This window comes from Triturus cristatus, chromosome 4_1 (genome assembly GCF_964204655.1).
Source record: "Triturus cristatus chromosome 4_1, aTriCri1.1, whole genome shotgun sequence".
Classification (NCBI taxonomy): domain Eukaryota; kingdom Metazoa; phylum Chordata; class Amphibia; order Caudata; family Salamandridae; genus Triturus; species Triturus cristatus.
Window position 1 is genome coordinate 1112218674 of NC_140585.1, and position 16231 is coordinate 1112234904.

The 16231-nt window shown below is 47.4% G+C and overlaps 2 protein-coding genes across 4 annotated transcripts in view; both read right to left on the bottom strand.

Annotated features, from left to right (window-relative positions):
- Positions 1 to 1446, bottom strand: part of BCAP29 (B cell receptor associated protein 29) — a 284369-nt gene extending 282923 nt beyond the window's left edge. The window contains exon 1 of the mRNA XM_085654121.1: positions 1010 to 1446. The gene's annotated coding sequence lies outside the window, so the exon portion shown is untranslated. The remainder of the gene's footprint in view (positions 1 to 1009) is intronic.
- Positions 1447 to 6356: 4910 nt separating this feature from the next.
- The window catches only part of DUS4L (dihydrouridine synthase 4 like), a 144050-nt gene continuing 134175 nt past the window's right edge, over positions 6357 to 16231 (bottom strand). For all 3 annotated transcript variants that reach the window (XM_085654123.1, XM_085654122.1, XM_085654124.1), the window contains one exon: positions 6357 to 6769. In XM_085654123.1, coding sequence (XP_085510249.1) covers positions 6522 to 6769 — 248 coding nt within the window. In that variant the 3' untranslated portion in view covers positions 6357 to 6521. The remainder of the gene's footprint in view (positions 6770 to 16231) is intronic.

Here is a 16231-nt window from a genome sequence, read left to right on the forward strand (position 1 = left end):
ATCCATGTGCCAGGGCCTCAGCCAGTTACGTGACGCAGCAGTCTCGCGTCTAAGTTTACCCCCTGTGTATTGCTACTGTAAGAAGTGCATGTACGACTTTTTAAAACATACGTCAGATCTATTCATAAAAACATTGTTAATTGGGCCCTACATGATACACAAGTGATTGCTCAGCATCAGAGTTCACCGTTTGGTACTGGAGGGTTGTCAGTGGGTAAAACATTAGCAGTGATCTCAGCAGTGATTGGTGGAATAGGAAACTAATGTGTGCGGCAGACCGGCAGTGCAGTCATTACATGGTTTCTGCTAAACATGGCCACAATTGTTACGGGAAGTGAAGGATTCCTCCGAAAATCGCGTTCAGTTGCTGAGGAGCAACACACCAGTAAAAAGACATCAGTAATTGCTTTTGAGGCCCTGTTATCTTTGCCACCAATCTGTCTCCGGTACGGTCAAAGACACGGGCGCGGGCCACAAGCAGCAGGGTTTGCACTGGCCTGGGCCTCTCTGGTAATGCACGATGATGATCTGCTCTGCACAGGTCTCAGCCGCGCCGTCCACGAATTATGCAGGCCGAGGCCAGGGCCTCAACCAGTGACGTGACGTAGCGTGAGTCTACTCTCGCATCTCCAAACTAAAGTCAGCAGCACTCTATAATATATAATATACATACTACTGAATGTTATTGCGCTAAACTAAAGTAAATATGCAGCGCTGCGCACCGCTCGGCGCAGCTATTAGCGGAGTCACTCAGTGCGTAAAACGTTAGCTGTGATCTCAGCGGTGACTGGTGTAATAGGAAACTAATGTGTGTGGCAGTACTGCCAGCGCAGTCATTTCATGGTTTCTACTAAACATGGCCCCGAATGTTACGGAAGTGAAGGATTCCTCCGAAAACCGCGTTCAGTTGCTGAGGAGCAATACACCAGTATCTGAACCCATGCGCCACTAAGCAACGGCTGCACTCCCCCCCCCCCTCCACCTCCTTTTCCGCTCCGCCCATACTTACTTGTACAGGAAGATAAAGACATCAGAAATTGCTTTCGAGGCCCCGTTATCTTTGCCACCAATCTGTCTCCAGTACAGTCAAAGACACGGGCGCGGGCCACAAGCAGCAGGGTTTGCACTGGCCTGGGCCTCTCTGGTAATGCACGATGATGATCTGCTCTGCACAGGTCTCAGCCGCGCCGTCCACGAATTATGCAGGCCGAGGCCAGGGCCTCAACCAGTGACGTGACGTAGCGTGAGTCTACTCTCGCATCTCCAAACTAAAGTCAGCAGCACTCTATAATATATAATATACATACTACTGAATGTTATTGCGCTAAACTAAAGTAAATATGCAGCGCTGCGCACCGCTCGGCGCAGCTATTAGCGGAGTCACTCAGTGCGTAAAACGTTAGCTGTGATCTCAGCGGTGACTGGTGTAATAGGAAACTAATGTGTGTGGCAGTACTGCCAGCGCAGTCATTTCATGGTTTCTACTAAACATGGCCCCGAATGTTACGGAAGTGAAGGATTCCTCCGAAAACCGCGTTCAGTTGCTGAGGAGCAATACACCAGTATCTGAACCCATGCGCCACTAAGCAACGGCTGCACTCCCCCCCCCCTCCACCTCCTTTTCCGCTCCGCCCATACTTACTTGTACAGGAAGATAAAGACATCAGAAATTGCTTTCGAGGCCCCGTTATCTTTGCCACCAATCTGTCTCCAGTACAGTCAAAGACACGGGCGCGGGCCACAAGCAGCAGGGTTTGCACTGGCCTGGGCCTCTCTGGTAATGCATGATGATCTGCGCTGCACAGGTCTCAGCCGCGCCGTCCACGAATTATGCAGGCCGAGGCCAGGGCCTCAATCAGTGACGTAGAGCGAGTCTACTCTCGCATCTCCAAACCAAAGTCTGCAGCACTCTAGAATATATTATATAATATACATACTACTGAATGTTATTGCGCTAAACTAAAGTAATTATGCAGCGCTGCACACCGCTCGGTGCAGCTATATTAGTGTAGTCACTCTGTAGTACTCACTGTGTGTCGATCAATTTTTTCTACGAGTTAACTTAAACTGACTGAGCTCATTCGAAGACACTCAGGCACTGGCAGCTCAGCTCACATGCAGCAGGGTTTGCACTGGCCTGGGCTGCTCTGCTCTGCTGAAAGTACTCTAGACAGAGGCCTCCGAGTCCCAGGGCAACGAGGTCAGGCGGAGCTCGAGTGCTAACTGCTCCTGACCCTCTCTCACTCAGCCACTCCCTACTGTGTGTGCAAATGGCACGCACACCTGGAGGGGAGGGGCAGCACCCGGAGCAGAGAGAGTGGGGCTGAGCTTGAGAGGGCAGGGCAGCAAATGATGACCATGACCAATCACCGCACGGCTTTACAACAAAGCCATGCAGTGAATGGTCAAAATGCCCCCATGCTCCTGGACATGCCCCCAGTCACACAGGCTCTGCTGCATTCTGGAGACTGCCTAGAGACTAAAGCAGCCAATCTAAGGTGCTTGGATTGGCCTGGGGCAGGAGACCTCGCCACTCCTTAGGAGGCCGTGGGGCTGCGGCTTCTACCCACGCCCCCTCCTCAATTTGCACGGCGAGAGTGGCAAGACCCTCAAGACTGCGCATGTCGGGCTGGCCAGGGAAAGGCACCTGGCCAACCAAACATGCGCATTTTGCTGCACTGGCCAAGGGGAATGCTGCATCTTAGTTGCTTCTAACACCTCCCCCCGTGATGTCACGTGGCATGCCCGCGGCTGAGTCAGAGACAGCTGACTGCTGCCGTGCCGCCGCGGGCTGAAATTAAGTTTAAGTGCTGTGCTGCTGCTGGTGGATGGACCTCTGGGGCAAAATAATCCATGGGGCGATACCCCAACGCCCATACAGAGGAACCGCCACTGATTATTGTTGTAATAAGGACATGGAGAAATGGTGGGTAGGAGGGGAAAGCATGCAGGAAAGCGGGCACCGTGCTGAAACCTGAAGCACAGTACCCGGGGTGGGTTGAAGTAAACACAATACTTAACACAAGCTGAGGCAGGCAAACCCAAACTAGTAAGCTAAACGAAGTGTGCGCGAACAAAATGGGGAAAATCCCTTTTGTAAAAGGATACCCGTAATAGGCCAATACTCCAGAGGAGGAGCAAGACATGAGAAGGTGGGACATAAAAGGCAAACACATAATTGAGAAGCAAGCCAGTGACTCCCTCCTTAACCAATCCGCAGCAAGGGGTGGAATGAAAGCTCTCTTACTGAATACAGCACGTCTTCCAAACAGCGCATGCACTGTCTAGGCCAGACCTAAAAACCAGGATGGGGAGGAGCAAGACAGCAACATTGCACAGCCCACAAACTGGTCCATGTCTGCAGTTCCCAACTGCACCCTGAAGCCCATTGTTGCTGCCTTATTGATGCATTACTCCGGGATGCACTGCAACTGGTGACTGGTGCCTAGAGGGTAAAGAAGGCCTACCACACTGGTTGATAGTGTGGGAACAGTAACTCCGGCTTAGCCCTTTCAGTTCTATTTTTGATATCCACCTTAATGAATTAGTGATTACGTTTCTTGTCTTCACTACTGAATTTACAGCCGGTCTTACAAAACAGCTGTATATGGTATCCAACCCAGCATAAGAACCTTTACTGCTGTGGTTGCTCTACAAAGGTGGTCAGATGATACATGGTGATCTGAGCCTGCACGTTATTAGTAAGTATATGCACTGGGTCTAGCAGGCTTAGTGGTAGCTAATATATGTGCACTTGAGTTCAGATAATTGCTATTCATGGCAGCTAGGTGGGCTTCTACTGCAGTCAATTACAAATGAACTTGCAATATCAGCATGCTGCTAGTGGTAGGCAGAGTAGCAGCATAGACTGCAGCCATCCAGTAATACATTTTATCAGCAATGAAGAGTTGCCTGCTTGAAATGTGGCTGCTTGTCCAAGAGGACATGTGAGATGATGTGGCTCCAGTCACAACTTGCACCGTTTCCTGGTTCAAATTATCCTGGCAGGGGTCCAATAGACCAAATGTTTTAAGACATTGTTGCATCTAAAGCATACCATTGTCCATTAACTTGCCTGGATGTGGAATACCGAGGTGGAGTGCAACTGCAGGCTTTTTCAATGATGGTGCTGTGTATGTGCGGTCTTCACATTCTAGGTGCCACAATATCTAACAGCAAGCAGTCAGAGGCTCAATTCTTGCTCAGTTACTTTATCTGCAAAGTGAACCCGTTCAAGAGGATGGTAGGGCAAATGTCCAGAGGAGTAACACAACATTTGCTAACCCTCAGCAGCTGTATAGAGGTAGACTGACCGGTTCAACAGTTCCCAGTCTCGTTGACATTGGAGTGAGGGAGCTACATTGCCTATTACTGAACTGGTCATCTGAAATATGTGTTTGAGCTAAGATGTTCTTTTATTTTACTTAATAGTATCTGGTATAGCACTCAGAGACCTTACTAAAAGAACCTTTCCTAACCGTAATGTAAAATAAAGCCACACACTAATGAACCAAACGTTTGCAATCATGAATACAAATGACATGAGTGAACTAAATTGGTCAAACCACAATTAAAGTATATTTGTGGGAGGGCAAGAGCAGAGTTAGCTGGGCAGTGGGTGAAGCGTGTTCTCTGTGGGCGCCAGTACAATCTACACTAGTGGGGCTGCGACAGGTAAAAGAAGCGTCGCGTCTTTCCCACGGATATGGAAGCACAAAGGGGACACAACTGAACAAATGCTCAGACCAGCTGATCACGGTTAGATTACCAGTGGAGTGATAGTAATATTCCAACTTTCCCTTGGTGGACGTGTAGCAAGATGGTGCAAGCACAGCCCTTTCGGCAGAGGACAGGAAAGTCATGTTGTTGATGTGGTATTTGGTTGGAGAGAGAGTGACTGTCAAAGTGAAATCATGTTCAGGAACTGTTGTAACACATTAATGTGTTTACCGGATGGTTATTCTCTTTGTCACAGTTTTAGCTGATATTATTTGTGGTAAGGAAATCTTCTTTGTCTTCAGCTGAGCATACCCGGTGCCATCAGTCTAATTTGCTGAAGCTTCCAAAAACGTGACACATGGGAGCATAAGCTAGTCGATTTCTTGCAGAAATACCGGCTTCACTTCTTCTGTCAGGACTCGAATCTCACTTTAGAACACTAATTAGGTCTAGCTTAGAGATAGCTTTAGCTGCTTCACCAACCTCATGTATAAAAAAAAAAAAAAAAAAGCGCACTATAAAAAAAATATAGAGATAGATACATACACAGAGTCCTCTTCATCCAGCAGTCGGTTTAAGTGTTGTTCACATTTTACTTACATCCACCAGAGCACACAGCAAGCATTAATGGATCAGCCCACTTCATCCATTGTCTATCTTGCATTGTGACGGACATCATTGTGCCAGATCACACATGCACATCTGATCAATAAAAAGGGTCAGATACCCTCTGCCTGCCAGAAACAATCCCTTCTTATGAGGCGGGTATTCACTCCAATGGGGTACAGACCTGTTACTTTGCCATAAAATGATAATATAGCAGATCATAGGAGTGTTTTCCCGTTAACAGATCAGTCAGAATCAGAGAAAGCCCAAGGCTCACTAGACCAAAGGGGTGAAACACGTGTTTATTCCTGGATATGGATCCAATATTCTTTTAATTAAAGTGGTTTTATGAACATACTGGAATGATTCTGACTCCTTTCTAAATGGGAAAACACTCCTACACACATGCACATCTGAAAAGGGACAGCTGACTGCAGTGAAACCCTGAGAAAGAGAGAGGTCTTTTCCCGAAACCCGCCTTGTAGGCGTAGAACTTAAATGACAGCATCATTGCCATTAATGTTTTGAAAAGCTGCCGAACTTTGTATTTATAAAATTTGGGTAGATAAAAAAAGCATATTTTTAAATATATATTTTTGTGACAAGAGGATCATTCTATTGAGTCCGGATCTTAAGTGGTGATAGCTTGAACCATTTCAATGGCTGTTACGTGAGAAACCTATAAAATACCTTTTCTCCATTACCGTATTGCACCGCAGTTTGGAAGTGGGAAACCTTATTTCTGCAGCGTGGTTATATAATGGTAGGTTAATGGGACTGATGGGACAATGGTCTGAAAATGAGTTATCTCCATTGCAAGTGCTGCTGTCCATGGGCTGCTGGGCCACTTGTTATATATTTATTTATATTTGCCAAGTTGTTTTCAAGATTCCATATGTTTGCAAAAAAAAAAAGTAAAAATACCTGCTAAGGCCAAACCTATTGGCTTTGCCAATGCTCGTTTTAAAGCGTTTCACATAAACAACATAGCAACAACAAATCATATAAAATAAAACCAGTACAAATACGTGGATGGTTATTTCTTTAATACAAAATGAGAGGGTCCAACTTTAAATTAAAATGTCTGTATTAAATTGATCACTCATTAAATTGATCAAACTCATCAATCACCTAAAAGTAATGTTAAAACAGCAGAGTCAATGTAAAATCCTTAAAATTGTATTTTTCTTTATATTTTAAACTCCGTAATGCTCTCTGAGATAGTCCAACACCGAAGATGTACTTGATAATACATTAAAAACCCGCTTTTCTTGTCTAGACGAGATCCGTTCCATCATGTACATTAAGTGATGGTGGAAGCACGTGAAAGGGGTCCCATGTTCAAGGGCGATATCAACCCAGTCCTGGATACATCTCAACGGCGTTTCCTCATAGCCCGCAAACATGGCGGGGTTTGCAAGAAGGCCTCGGGCAGCCATTATTCCTTTAAAGGCAAAACACAATAAACATAATTACATATTAATGTGTTTAGTCCAAACAAAAAGGGCAATTGTGTGGAAATAGCACAAATTCTTCCCTCGCCAGCTCCTTACACCAAAGTACTACAGTAAGTCTTAAACTGGCCCTCTAAAAAAAATATATATTTCTTTGGAAATTAAAATGTTGTTATTCTCAAGCGTAATTTCTTTCTTTTGTTAAACATTCTTCTTCATAATACTGGTTTTGCATTACTTTTCTTACACCATACTCCTGATACAATAAGCTTATTTTCCAATACAATTCAGCTTGGAGATCCAAACTCGGGGCCTGATTTAGATTTTGCGGACGAGTTACTCCGTCACAAATGTGACTGATATCTCTTCCACAGAATTTCAAATACATTATATCCAATGGCACTTGCAATACAGCAGACAAGAAATCCGTCACGTTTGTGACAAAGTCACCTGTCCGCTGAACTCTAAATGATACTCTCAGTGAACCAATACAACTAGGGTAGGGAGTAGTGCCACTTAAGCAGTTAGCACTCCCTCCAGCGCAATTTGTTTTTTTTTAGTTCACATCTTTTACACAAACAATTACCTTCAGAACGGACCTCTTCTAGCAGATGACACACTGCAAGTGGACGCCCGTCAATCAACAAATGTGGGGCCATATATACAAAGAGTAGGAATTGGGATTTCTTAATCGCGATTCTATGTCAGGACTGGAGGCGAGGATTATGCCTTCTTTCTTCACTTTATTTGTACAGCAGCACAGAAAGAAGTAAATAAAGACTACGTTTCCCATGAACCATAGGGAAAAATGTAGTCATTTACACTGTGATAACAACCAATTAAACAAAAGCAACAACGTCCAATCAGGGCCTCTCCAGCTCCCTATAGTCCTTTGTCAGTGTCCTGATCTTCTCTTTCTTCGCTGCTGCGCAGCCAGTTAAGTCTCCTCAGAGTCTTTTCCTGTTTGGGGGGGCTTTTATTGTATTTATGGTGTGCCTTTAAGGTTTATTTGCTTCTAAATCGCTTTGTATGCGCAATGTTTATGGCAGATATGCTTATGTGACCATTTCTTTGTGGTGTTTTTCAACTCTTTTAGATTTAGCGCGTGTTATTCGCGCGGTCGCCGCGTTTGTTTATTTATTTTCGTTGCGGCGTTTTTTTCACGTGAATTGATTCTTTCTGACCGCAGGACCGAGAGGTTTCCCTCTCGCTCCTACGCGGTCGCTGCTGGCGCGCTCCGTTCCTCCCGCCGCATGGGGGCGTGTGAGGCTGTGGCATGACGCGTCCCGTCTCTGGTTTTGTCAATATTTTCCAGAGACGTGCGCGCTTTCTACACGGAGCTCTGGGCTGAGGTGTAACGCCGTTTCTACGGTCTGTATTGGGTCCGCTCGCGGGCCGTTTTTTGTGTAATTAGACGTTCGTTCCCTTCACGCTGGCAATCAGGGATTTGAGTCTGTGTTTGCTCGTGAAAAGAGCGCTGACGCCTCCTGGGGAGGTCTGTATCGGCCTTGTGGCCTTCTTTTGGGGACAGTCCCAGCCCAGATAACTGCAATTACTCGATTTTAATGTACTTGGCCAGCTTTGTCCCCTCAGGGCCAGTCACCCAACAAAGTTAGTGGTTTGTGCCACGTGTATATATTCTAAGCTGACACCCAGCTTTGGTTAAATATTTTTTTGCGAATTGCAGCGCAAAAGTTTCGCTTGCACTTCCCTCTCCTGTGATGGAGTATTATGAGGATTACCACGAGGAGGAGGAAGACCCTCTGGCGGATATGCCATGGGGTGACGCTTTTTATGAAGCTATGGATACCTCTATTTATAGAGCAGTGGATCAAGCCATTTCCCCTTTGGAGGATAGGCTGACGCAGAAAATAGAACAAGCGTTCTTGCGTCTAGAGCGTAGATCAGCTCTCCCTTCTACTTCCCAAGAACTCCCGGGCCCACCGCCTCCTAAACGTCCCTGTGCTCAGGGGGTAGATGTGGACGCTTTTGAGCGCCTCAAACAAGCCTTCATTGATAGCCATCCTAGTAAGAGTTCTATGGATTCTCCCGCTCTTAACTTGGCTCTCTCCCCAGGATTGCCCCCCGGGGATCCCAACGCCAGCCCGTCCAGGTCCTGGCTCCCGTCCCGGCCCTCGCAAGTTCCTCAGATCCCTTCAGGGTCCTCTGACTTACAACCGCCCCCAACTCCTTCAGACATGTTGGACCCCAACGACATTGTCCACCCACGCTCCTCCGACTGGGTCCCAGCCGAGAAAGTCGCGACGTATGTTGCGGAACATATAAGACGCCCGCTTGAGAAGGAGGCTCGCAGTTGTCTCCGGGCGGAATGCCCCCGCCCTTCCCTTGAGGGCAAGGTTGCCCTTACCCCGGAGATCGACCCCAGAATGTCGACGTTCCTTCAGAAGTTTATTAAGGACCCAAAAAAGGGCATTGACCGGTCTTGGAGGGCGTGCCAAGACAAGCTCTTGGACGTCCTGGGGCCCGCCACAAAAATTCTGGATATGGCTGAAGAGGCCAAGGCTTCGAGGTCTATGATTTCACCCGAGACGTTGTCAGGCTGGGCACAACGGGTGGTGATATTTTTAGGTAACGCTAACTGCGCTCTCTCCACCGAGCGGCGGAGGTCCCTCCTTATTAAGATTGACCCCAAACTTGGCGACTTGGCAGATTCGGAGGCGGGGGCCATTGCCCAGGGGGGACTCTTTGGAGAGCCCTTCATCAAGGAGTTAGGAAAATTCGTGAACACCTTCACGTCACTGGACAGGGCACAATCCACCATTAAGAAAGTGTTCCCTCGGGTTTTTCGAGGGGCCGGTCGAGGCAGGGGCCGCTCGACCGGTCGACAAAATCATCAAACCACCCAGAGAGGCTCCGGTCAGTACCAAGACCAGTCGAAGTTTGGCAATTTCTACCCCACGAGAGGACGCCACGGCAAAGGCAGAGGACACAGGGGAGGAACGTCTAACACAGGCTCTGGTGAGTGCTCTCCCTTTTTCCCCACAAAACATAGGGGGGCGTCTGGCAAGTTGCTACGGGGCATGGCTATCTATCACCCGCGATGCCTGGGTTCTTCAGACGGTGAGAGGGTTCCGCATAGAGTATTTTGGAAACCCAGTGCAACGGGTTCCTCCGCGACCCATTCAGTTTTCGCTTCAGGACGCACGTCTGGTGGACGAGGAGGTGGCCTCCCTTCTTCGGAAACACGCCATCTCTCTCACCACGCTCCATCCGCGGGGTTTCCTCAGCAATCTCTTTTTGGTCGACAAATCCGACGGGGGCAAGCGCCCGGTCATCAATCTCAGCGAGTTCAACGGATGGTTGGTCTATCGCCATTTCAAAATGGAGGGTATCCACCTCCTTCGCGATATTCTCCGCCCTCACGACTGGATGGTCCGTCTAGATCTGAAGGACGCGTATCTGGTGGTCCCAATTTTCCAGCCCCATCGCCGGTTTCTTCAGTTCGCTTGGCGCCATCGGATCTACGAGTTCACGTCTCTCCCTTTCGGGCTCTCTTCTGCGCCTTGGTGCTTCACCAAGGTGCTCAAGCCGGTGGTGGAATTCCTGAGAGCTCGTGGGGTCAGGTTGATTGTGTATCTCGACGATCTCCTTTTGATGGCTTCCTGTCCCCGTTTGTTATCGGATCATCTCCAGATGACAGTGACACTCCTCCAAGATCTTGGGTTTGTGATCAACGAGAAAAAGTCCCTTCTTCAGCCGGCGCAGTCCGTTACCTTTTTGGGGTTCGTCATCGATTCCATTGCCTCCACTCTAAGTCTGCCAGCCAAAAAACTTGCAAGAATTCGCCACGAGTTGCGTCGAGTTCTGGCGCATCAGAAGGTGTCGCTTCGCCAGCTGGCCCGGGTGGTGGGGCTTCTCTCCGCTTCGATTCAGGCAATTTTTCCAGGTCCACTCCACTACAGGGCCCTGCAGCGCCTCAAGGCGTACTTTCTCCGGAAGGGGTTTTCGTACTCCCACAAGATCCGCCTATCCGACGAGGCTCGGAGAGAGATCCAATGGTGGCTGACGCACATGGAGGCATGGAACGGAAGAGCGATCTTCGGTTCCGTGCCAGATTTGATTATCGAGTCGGACGCCAGCAGGCTGGGTTGGGGCGCCCGCTGCGGAGATCTTTCCACGGGGGGCTTGTGGTCTCCCGACGAACAGAAGTTACATATAAATTGTCTCGAGCTTCTGGCCAGCTCGTTTGCCGTAAAGTGTTGGACGAAAGACTCCGTACAGTCATGTGTACGTTTGAAAATGGACAACGTGTCGGCCGTCCGCTATATCAACCATCTTGGAGGCACCAAGTCGAAAGCCCTCTCAGATCTAGCGGCGAGCTTCTGGCAGTATTGCCTAGACGCTCAGGTGTGGGTCACGGCGGAGTATCTGCCCAGTCGGGACAATGTGGAGGCGGATTTCCAGTCGCGCCACTTCCGGGACTCCAGTCTTTGGAAGTTGGATCGTACGGTTTTTCTCTCGCTCAGCGAGCTTTGGGGTCCCTTCACGGTGGACCTGTTTGCGTCCCGCTTGGATCACCAGCTTCCACGGTTCTTTAGCTGGAGGCCCGATCCTCGGGCGGCAGCCACGGATGCGTTTCTCCAAGATTGGAGCAAGGATCGCGGCTATGCGTTTCCTCCCTTTGCGATGATTACCCGGACAACGGCCCAAGTCCGCAAACAGCTAGCAGACCTGGTTCTGGTCACCCCTCTGTGGAGGTCTCAAGTGTGGTTTCCGGTTCTACTGGAACTTTCTTGGGATTTTCCAATCCTACTCCCCCGGATTCCGGATCTTCTCAAGGATCCGTACGGCGCTCCGCACCCTCTAGTGTCCACGAACTCACTGTGGCTCATGGCGTGGAGGATTTCCGGGGCAGATGGCAAGCCCCAGGCCTTTCGCGAACAGCTGAAGACCTCATCTCCAAAGCCTGGGCGGATAGCACCGTTAAAAGATACAAATCTGCGTGGTGCAGATGGTCCCGTTGGTGTCTGCGACGGGATCTCGATCCCGTGGTCGCAGATGTGGTCCACGTTGTGAACTTTCTGGCGCATTTGGCATCCAATGGCCTGGCCTATCGCTCTATTAACACTTTCAGGTCCGCCATTTCTTCGGGTCATGTCCCGGTTGGTGGCTCGGCAGTGGGTGAGCATCCTTTGATTTGCAGACTCTTAAGGGGTATTCGACTCTCCTTGCCGCCGGAGCCTCGGTATTCGGCGTTATGGAATGTTAATCAAGTCTTGAATCTTTTTTTGTCATGGCAACCTAATAGGTTTCTATCTCGTAAGGAGCTGTCAGCAAAACTTGCAATGCTCCTATGCCTGGTGTCTTGCCGTCGAGTGTCGGATGTGCGCGCTCTTGATATCTCGGGCCGGATGTTCACTCTGGATGGAGTGACATTTACCCTTTCACGTCGTACAAAATGCCACACAAGAGTCATCTCGTACCCGGAATTCTCGGATTCTCCAAAACTTTTTGTGTGGTCCGTTGTCTCAAGGCATACGAGGAAATGACGGGCGACTACCGTCCTCCGGGTGAGCGTCAGCTTCTCATCGCGCTCCGGAAGCCCTTTAAGGCGGTTTCCTCACCCACCATCGCGAGATGGGTTCGTTGGGTGATGCAAGAAGCAGGCATTAGCCTCAGGCTCTTTGGGGAGCACTCTGCAAGAGGGGCCATGGCGTCCAAGGCGTTTGGCCTGGGTGCCCGCTTGGAGGATATCCTCAATGCGGCGGACTGGTCCTCAGATTCCACCTTCAAGCGGTTTTACTTCAAGCCTATTCTAAATATGGCTCAGCTGGTTGTGGGCAAGCTTTAAACAAGCCTAATCCTCGCCTCCAGTCCTGACATAGAATGAAAAATTTCCTAGCTATCGTAACGGAAAGTTTCAATTCTATTAAGGACTCGGAGGCGAGCATTATCCCGCCCTGTGCTCTCAGAGGACATCCCTCCCCGTACTGGAGTAAGTATAGTTTTTTCCTTTGGAACCTGTGTTGCAAAATGTTATGCTGGATTTTTTCCAATGTATGGTTAAAATGGTGTATTAGTTCTGTTTCTTTCCCTCGCTACTTAATACCTAGGTTGGTTTTTTCCCCTGGTAATACTGCCTTGTTTGTTGCAGGTTCGGATACCCACAAACAGGACTCCTGAAGTTGAGGGTTTGGCTGTCTTCGCGCTCCGAAAGAGAAGATCAGGACACTGACAAAGGACTATAGGGAGCTGGAGAGGCCCTGATTGGATGTTGTTGCTTTTGTTTAATTGGTTGTTATCGCAGTGTAAATGACTACATTTTTCCCTATGGTTCATGGGAAACGTAGTCTTTATTTACTTCTTTCTGTGCTGCTGTACAAATGAAGTGAAGAAAGAAGGCATAATCCTTGCCTCCGAGTCCTTAATAGAATTGAAACTTTCCGTTACGATAGCTAGGAAATTTTTCATTCTTACAGAGTCGGAATTAGGAAATTGCAATTTCTAATGTAAAAAAAACATACATTTATCAAACAACGAATCGTAGTGGGTCACAAATCGACCTACCTCATGAATATTAATGAGGTGGGATGCAATTTGGAAACCATTAGGATTCGCAGCCATCACAAGGATAGTGACCTGCTGAGGAGAGCAGACCAGCAGGTGGGTGATGGCTTTTTAATAAAGCAAACGTAATTATTATTATTTTCTTTTTATGTAGTACGTATTTCTTAAAGGAAACAAGAAAAAAATGAAACTTTGAAGTCTAATGTTTCTAAGAGTAGGCAGTAGTTTGCGGGACCACTGCCTGATCTTAAAAAATATATTGTTTTACATTCTGAAAGGAGAAGTGGTCTCTTAGGGATGAACCCCTTCCAGTTTGTGAATGTTTACCACCTCTTTCGAGATGCAGGTAAAAACATGCAAGTTTTGCAATTGTACTTCGGTCTCAAAACATTCATACATAGCACTACAATTCGGTATTTGGAAGGGACGCCCTCTAAACACGGCCCTTCCACATACGAATCGCTAACACAAATTGAGATTAGGCCAAGTGTTACAGAATCGCAAAGTGTGCTTCTGTACAATTAAAATAGCATTTTTGCCATTGCAAACGGCCTGATTCTTAGAATCAGGCTGTTTCCAATCACAAAAATGCTTTGTACATATGGCCCCTATATCATTGTTAGCATTTTCTTCAAGTAGAGGGGCGTAGCATGCAGCTCTCCAGAGGACTATTGCCCAAATGGGATTTTTTTTTATTTAAAGTATCACTTGTGCCTTTAATGGACACAGGAAAAGTAGGAAAAAAACATCTGGGAGAGCAAATACAGTAAGGGAGGTTTGCTGTGCCCTTCAGGCCTCCATTCCTATATTTGTGGCCAATTACAAGGGAAAGCAGGGATGCAAATTGGGAACTACCGGATTAATACGGATTACACAGGTTGTTTTGGGACACTGTCAATGAATAATTTGCAGTGCAAAGGTACCATTGTAAATTGCATTTCCATTCACAAACAAGTCGGTGTGTAAATTGCACATCCCTGGTTTGCGAATGGAAATAATACATCTGGCGCATTGGCTAACAGAGGATTAATATGGCGCAGCTGTGTGCCATCAGTAACTTTTTATCGGTCACGTCCATTAGATCTCTTTATTGTGGCCTACTTTAATGTGGTGTATACCGGTCACTTCCTTCGCACATATTATATGTATAATTCACGAACAGGTGACAATTTTCTCACACATACAGGATCCCTCGATTTAACTTTAGCCATAATACATACCATTGTATCAGACAATATTTTAGTACGACAGCTCCTCCATGGAGAAGGATACGTGGACACTAGATTCCATCCTCTGACCATGTGTATTACATCCTCAACACTTTCGCGCTGAATAGAAGTTGGGACAGAGGGGTAAAGGGGAAGGCTATAGGACATGATTTTGTGTATGTTGTATATGTGATGGCATATTGTTCTGTTCTCTTGTTTATTTTATCTTATATTTTGGTTTAAATAAGGACTTGCCTTCTTTCTTAAAACCATTATAGATAACTGCTGTTAGCTTAACTGATGACTGTAGAGGAACCTTTCCAGTCTGCATCACCTGTGGCAAATGTTAAGTATGTTATTAAAGCCGTTAATAATGCCTGAATGATCCTTCTGTTGTATTTTTATTATACCTCTTGTATTGATGCATTGGTAATGTACCTTATTATAGCTTGTTTAGCCCATGTGCAGTATGTCGCTCAATAACAAGGTACCAACCTTTGGTAATAATACTCTTTCTGGTGGAGAGACTATCTAGCCTCAGATTCCTCCCCCTTTTGAATATTCCTACGGCATCAGACTGGATCAAGAAACTCTTTCTGTAGTACGTTTGCTCGTAGGAAAGTGACACCATGTGGCTCCGCACTGATGCCGTTCGACTGCGGAAATGACGTGCAGAGCCAATAAAGGGTAAGCATCCATGCGCAGAGCAGTTACAACGCATGCACTGTTACCTGTTACCACGCAAAGCCTTTACAACACATTTGTTTTACAACGCATATGCGTTCACAACAAATTAACGTTGTAATGGTATGAATGGTAAGGGCATATGCGTATTACTGGTGGTAAGGGCATATGCTGGTGGTAAAGACACCAGCGTGGTTAAGGCTATCTGCTTTGTTAGAGGAAACAAGAGACCCTTCCGCTTTTTCTTTACGACCTGCGCTGTGCCTCAGAAGAACTGCCTTGTCATTGTGGTGAGGAAAGATGGATTAGGCCAGAGGCCCAGGGGGAGTCGCACAGGGGTATTGTTTTTAGGGCTCAGGGGATCGGTATTTTTAACAAGGGCTTGGGCCGAGTGGGGAGGGTTGTCTAGTTTTAGGGCTCAGGGCAGGGGTCGAGTATTTTTAAAAATGGCTGGGGCTTCAACAAACTCCATCAGATGACCACTAAGATGTCTCTCCAAGATCTTAGTGGGTAATGTAAGTAGCAAGAGCGGAAATAGTTTTAGATCTTTAATATCGAGGTTGGGCTTCTTAAGCAGTGGCCTCACCACCGCCTCATTCCATAGCCGCCGATAGCAGCCAGGATGATTTGGGCTCAGTCTCTCCTGGTCTTCTTGAGAATTCAGGACAGGAGTGGTATAAGCAGAAAGGTATACAGAAAATCAGAGATCGACTAAAGGTGGAAAGCGTCTCTGAGCGTAAGAAGCCTTGGAAACTCCAATGCATAGAGGTGCTGAAATTGCGTGTAGTAGGTGGTGGCAAACAGATCGAGCCAAGGTTCTCGCCATTTGCGGAAGAGACCTTGCACCACCTCCAGGTGTAATTACCACTTGTGATCTGCAAAGTGCAGACAACCAAGCTTGTCTGTCCTGACACTCACTGAGCCCACCAGGTTGTTTAACACCAGGAAGATGCTGTACTTGTCCAGCCATTGCAAGTAGTGCAAGCCTCCTAACACAGGGTCTGTGACCCCCAACCCACCCTGTTTGTTGCC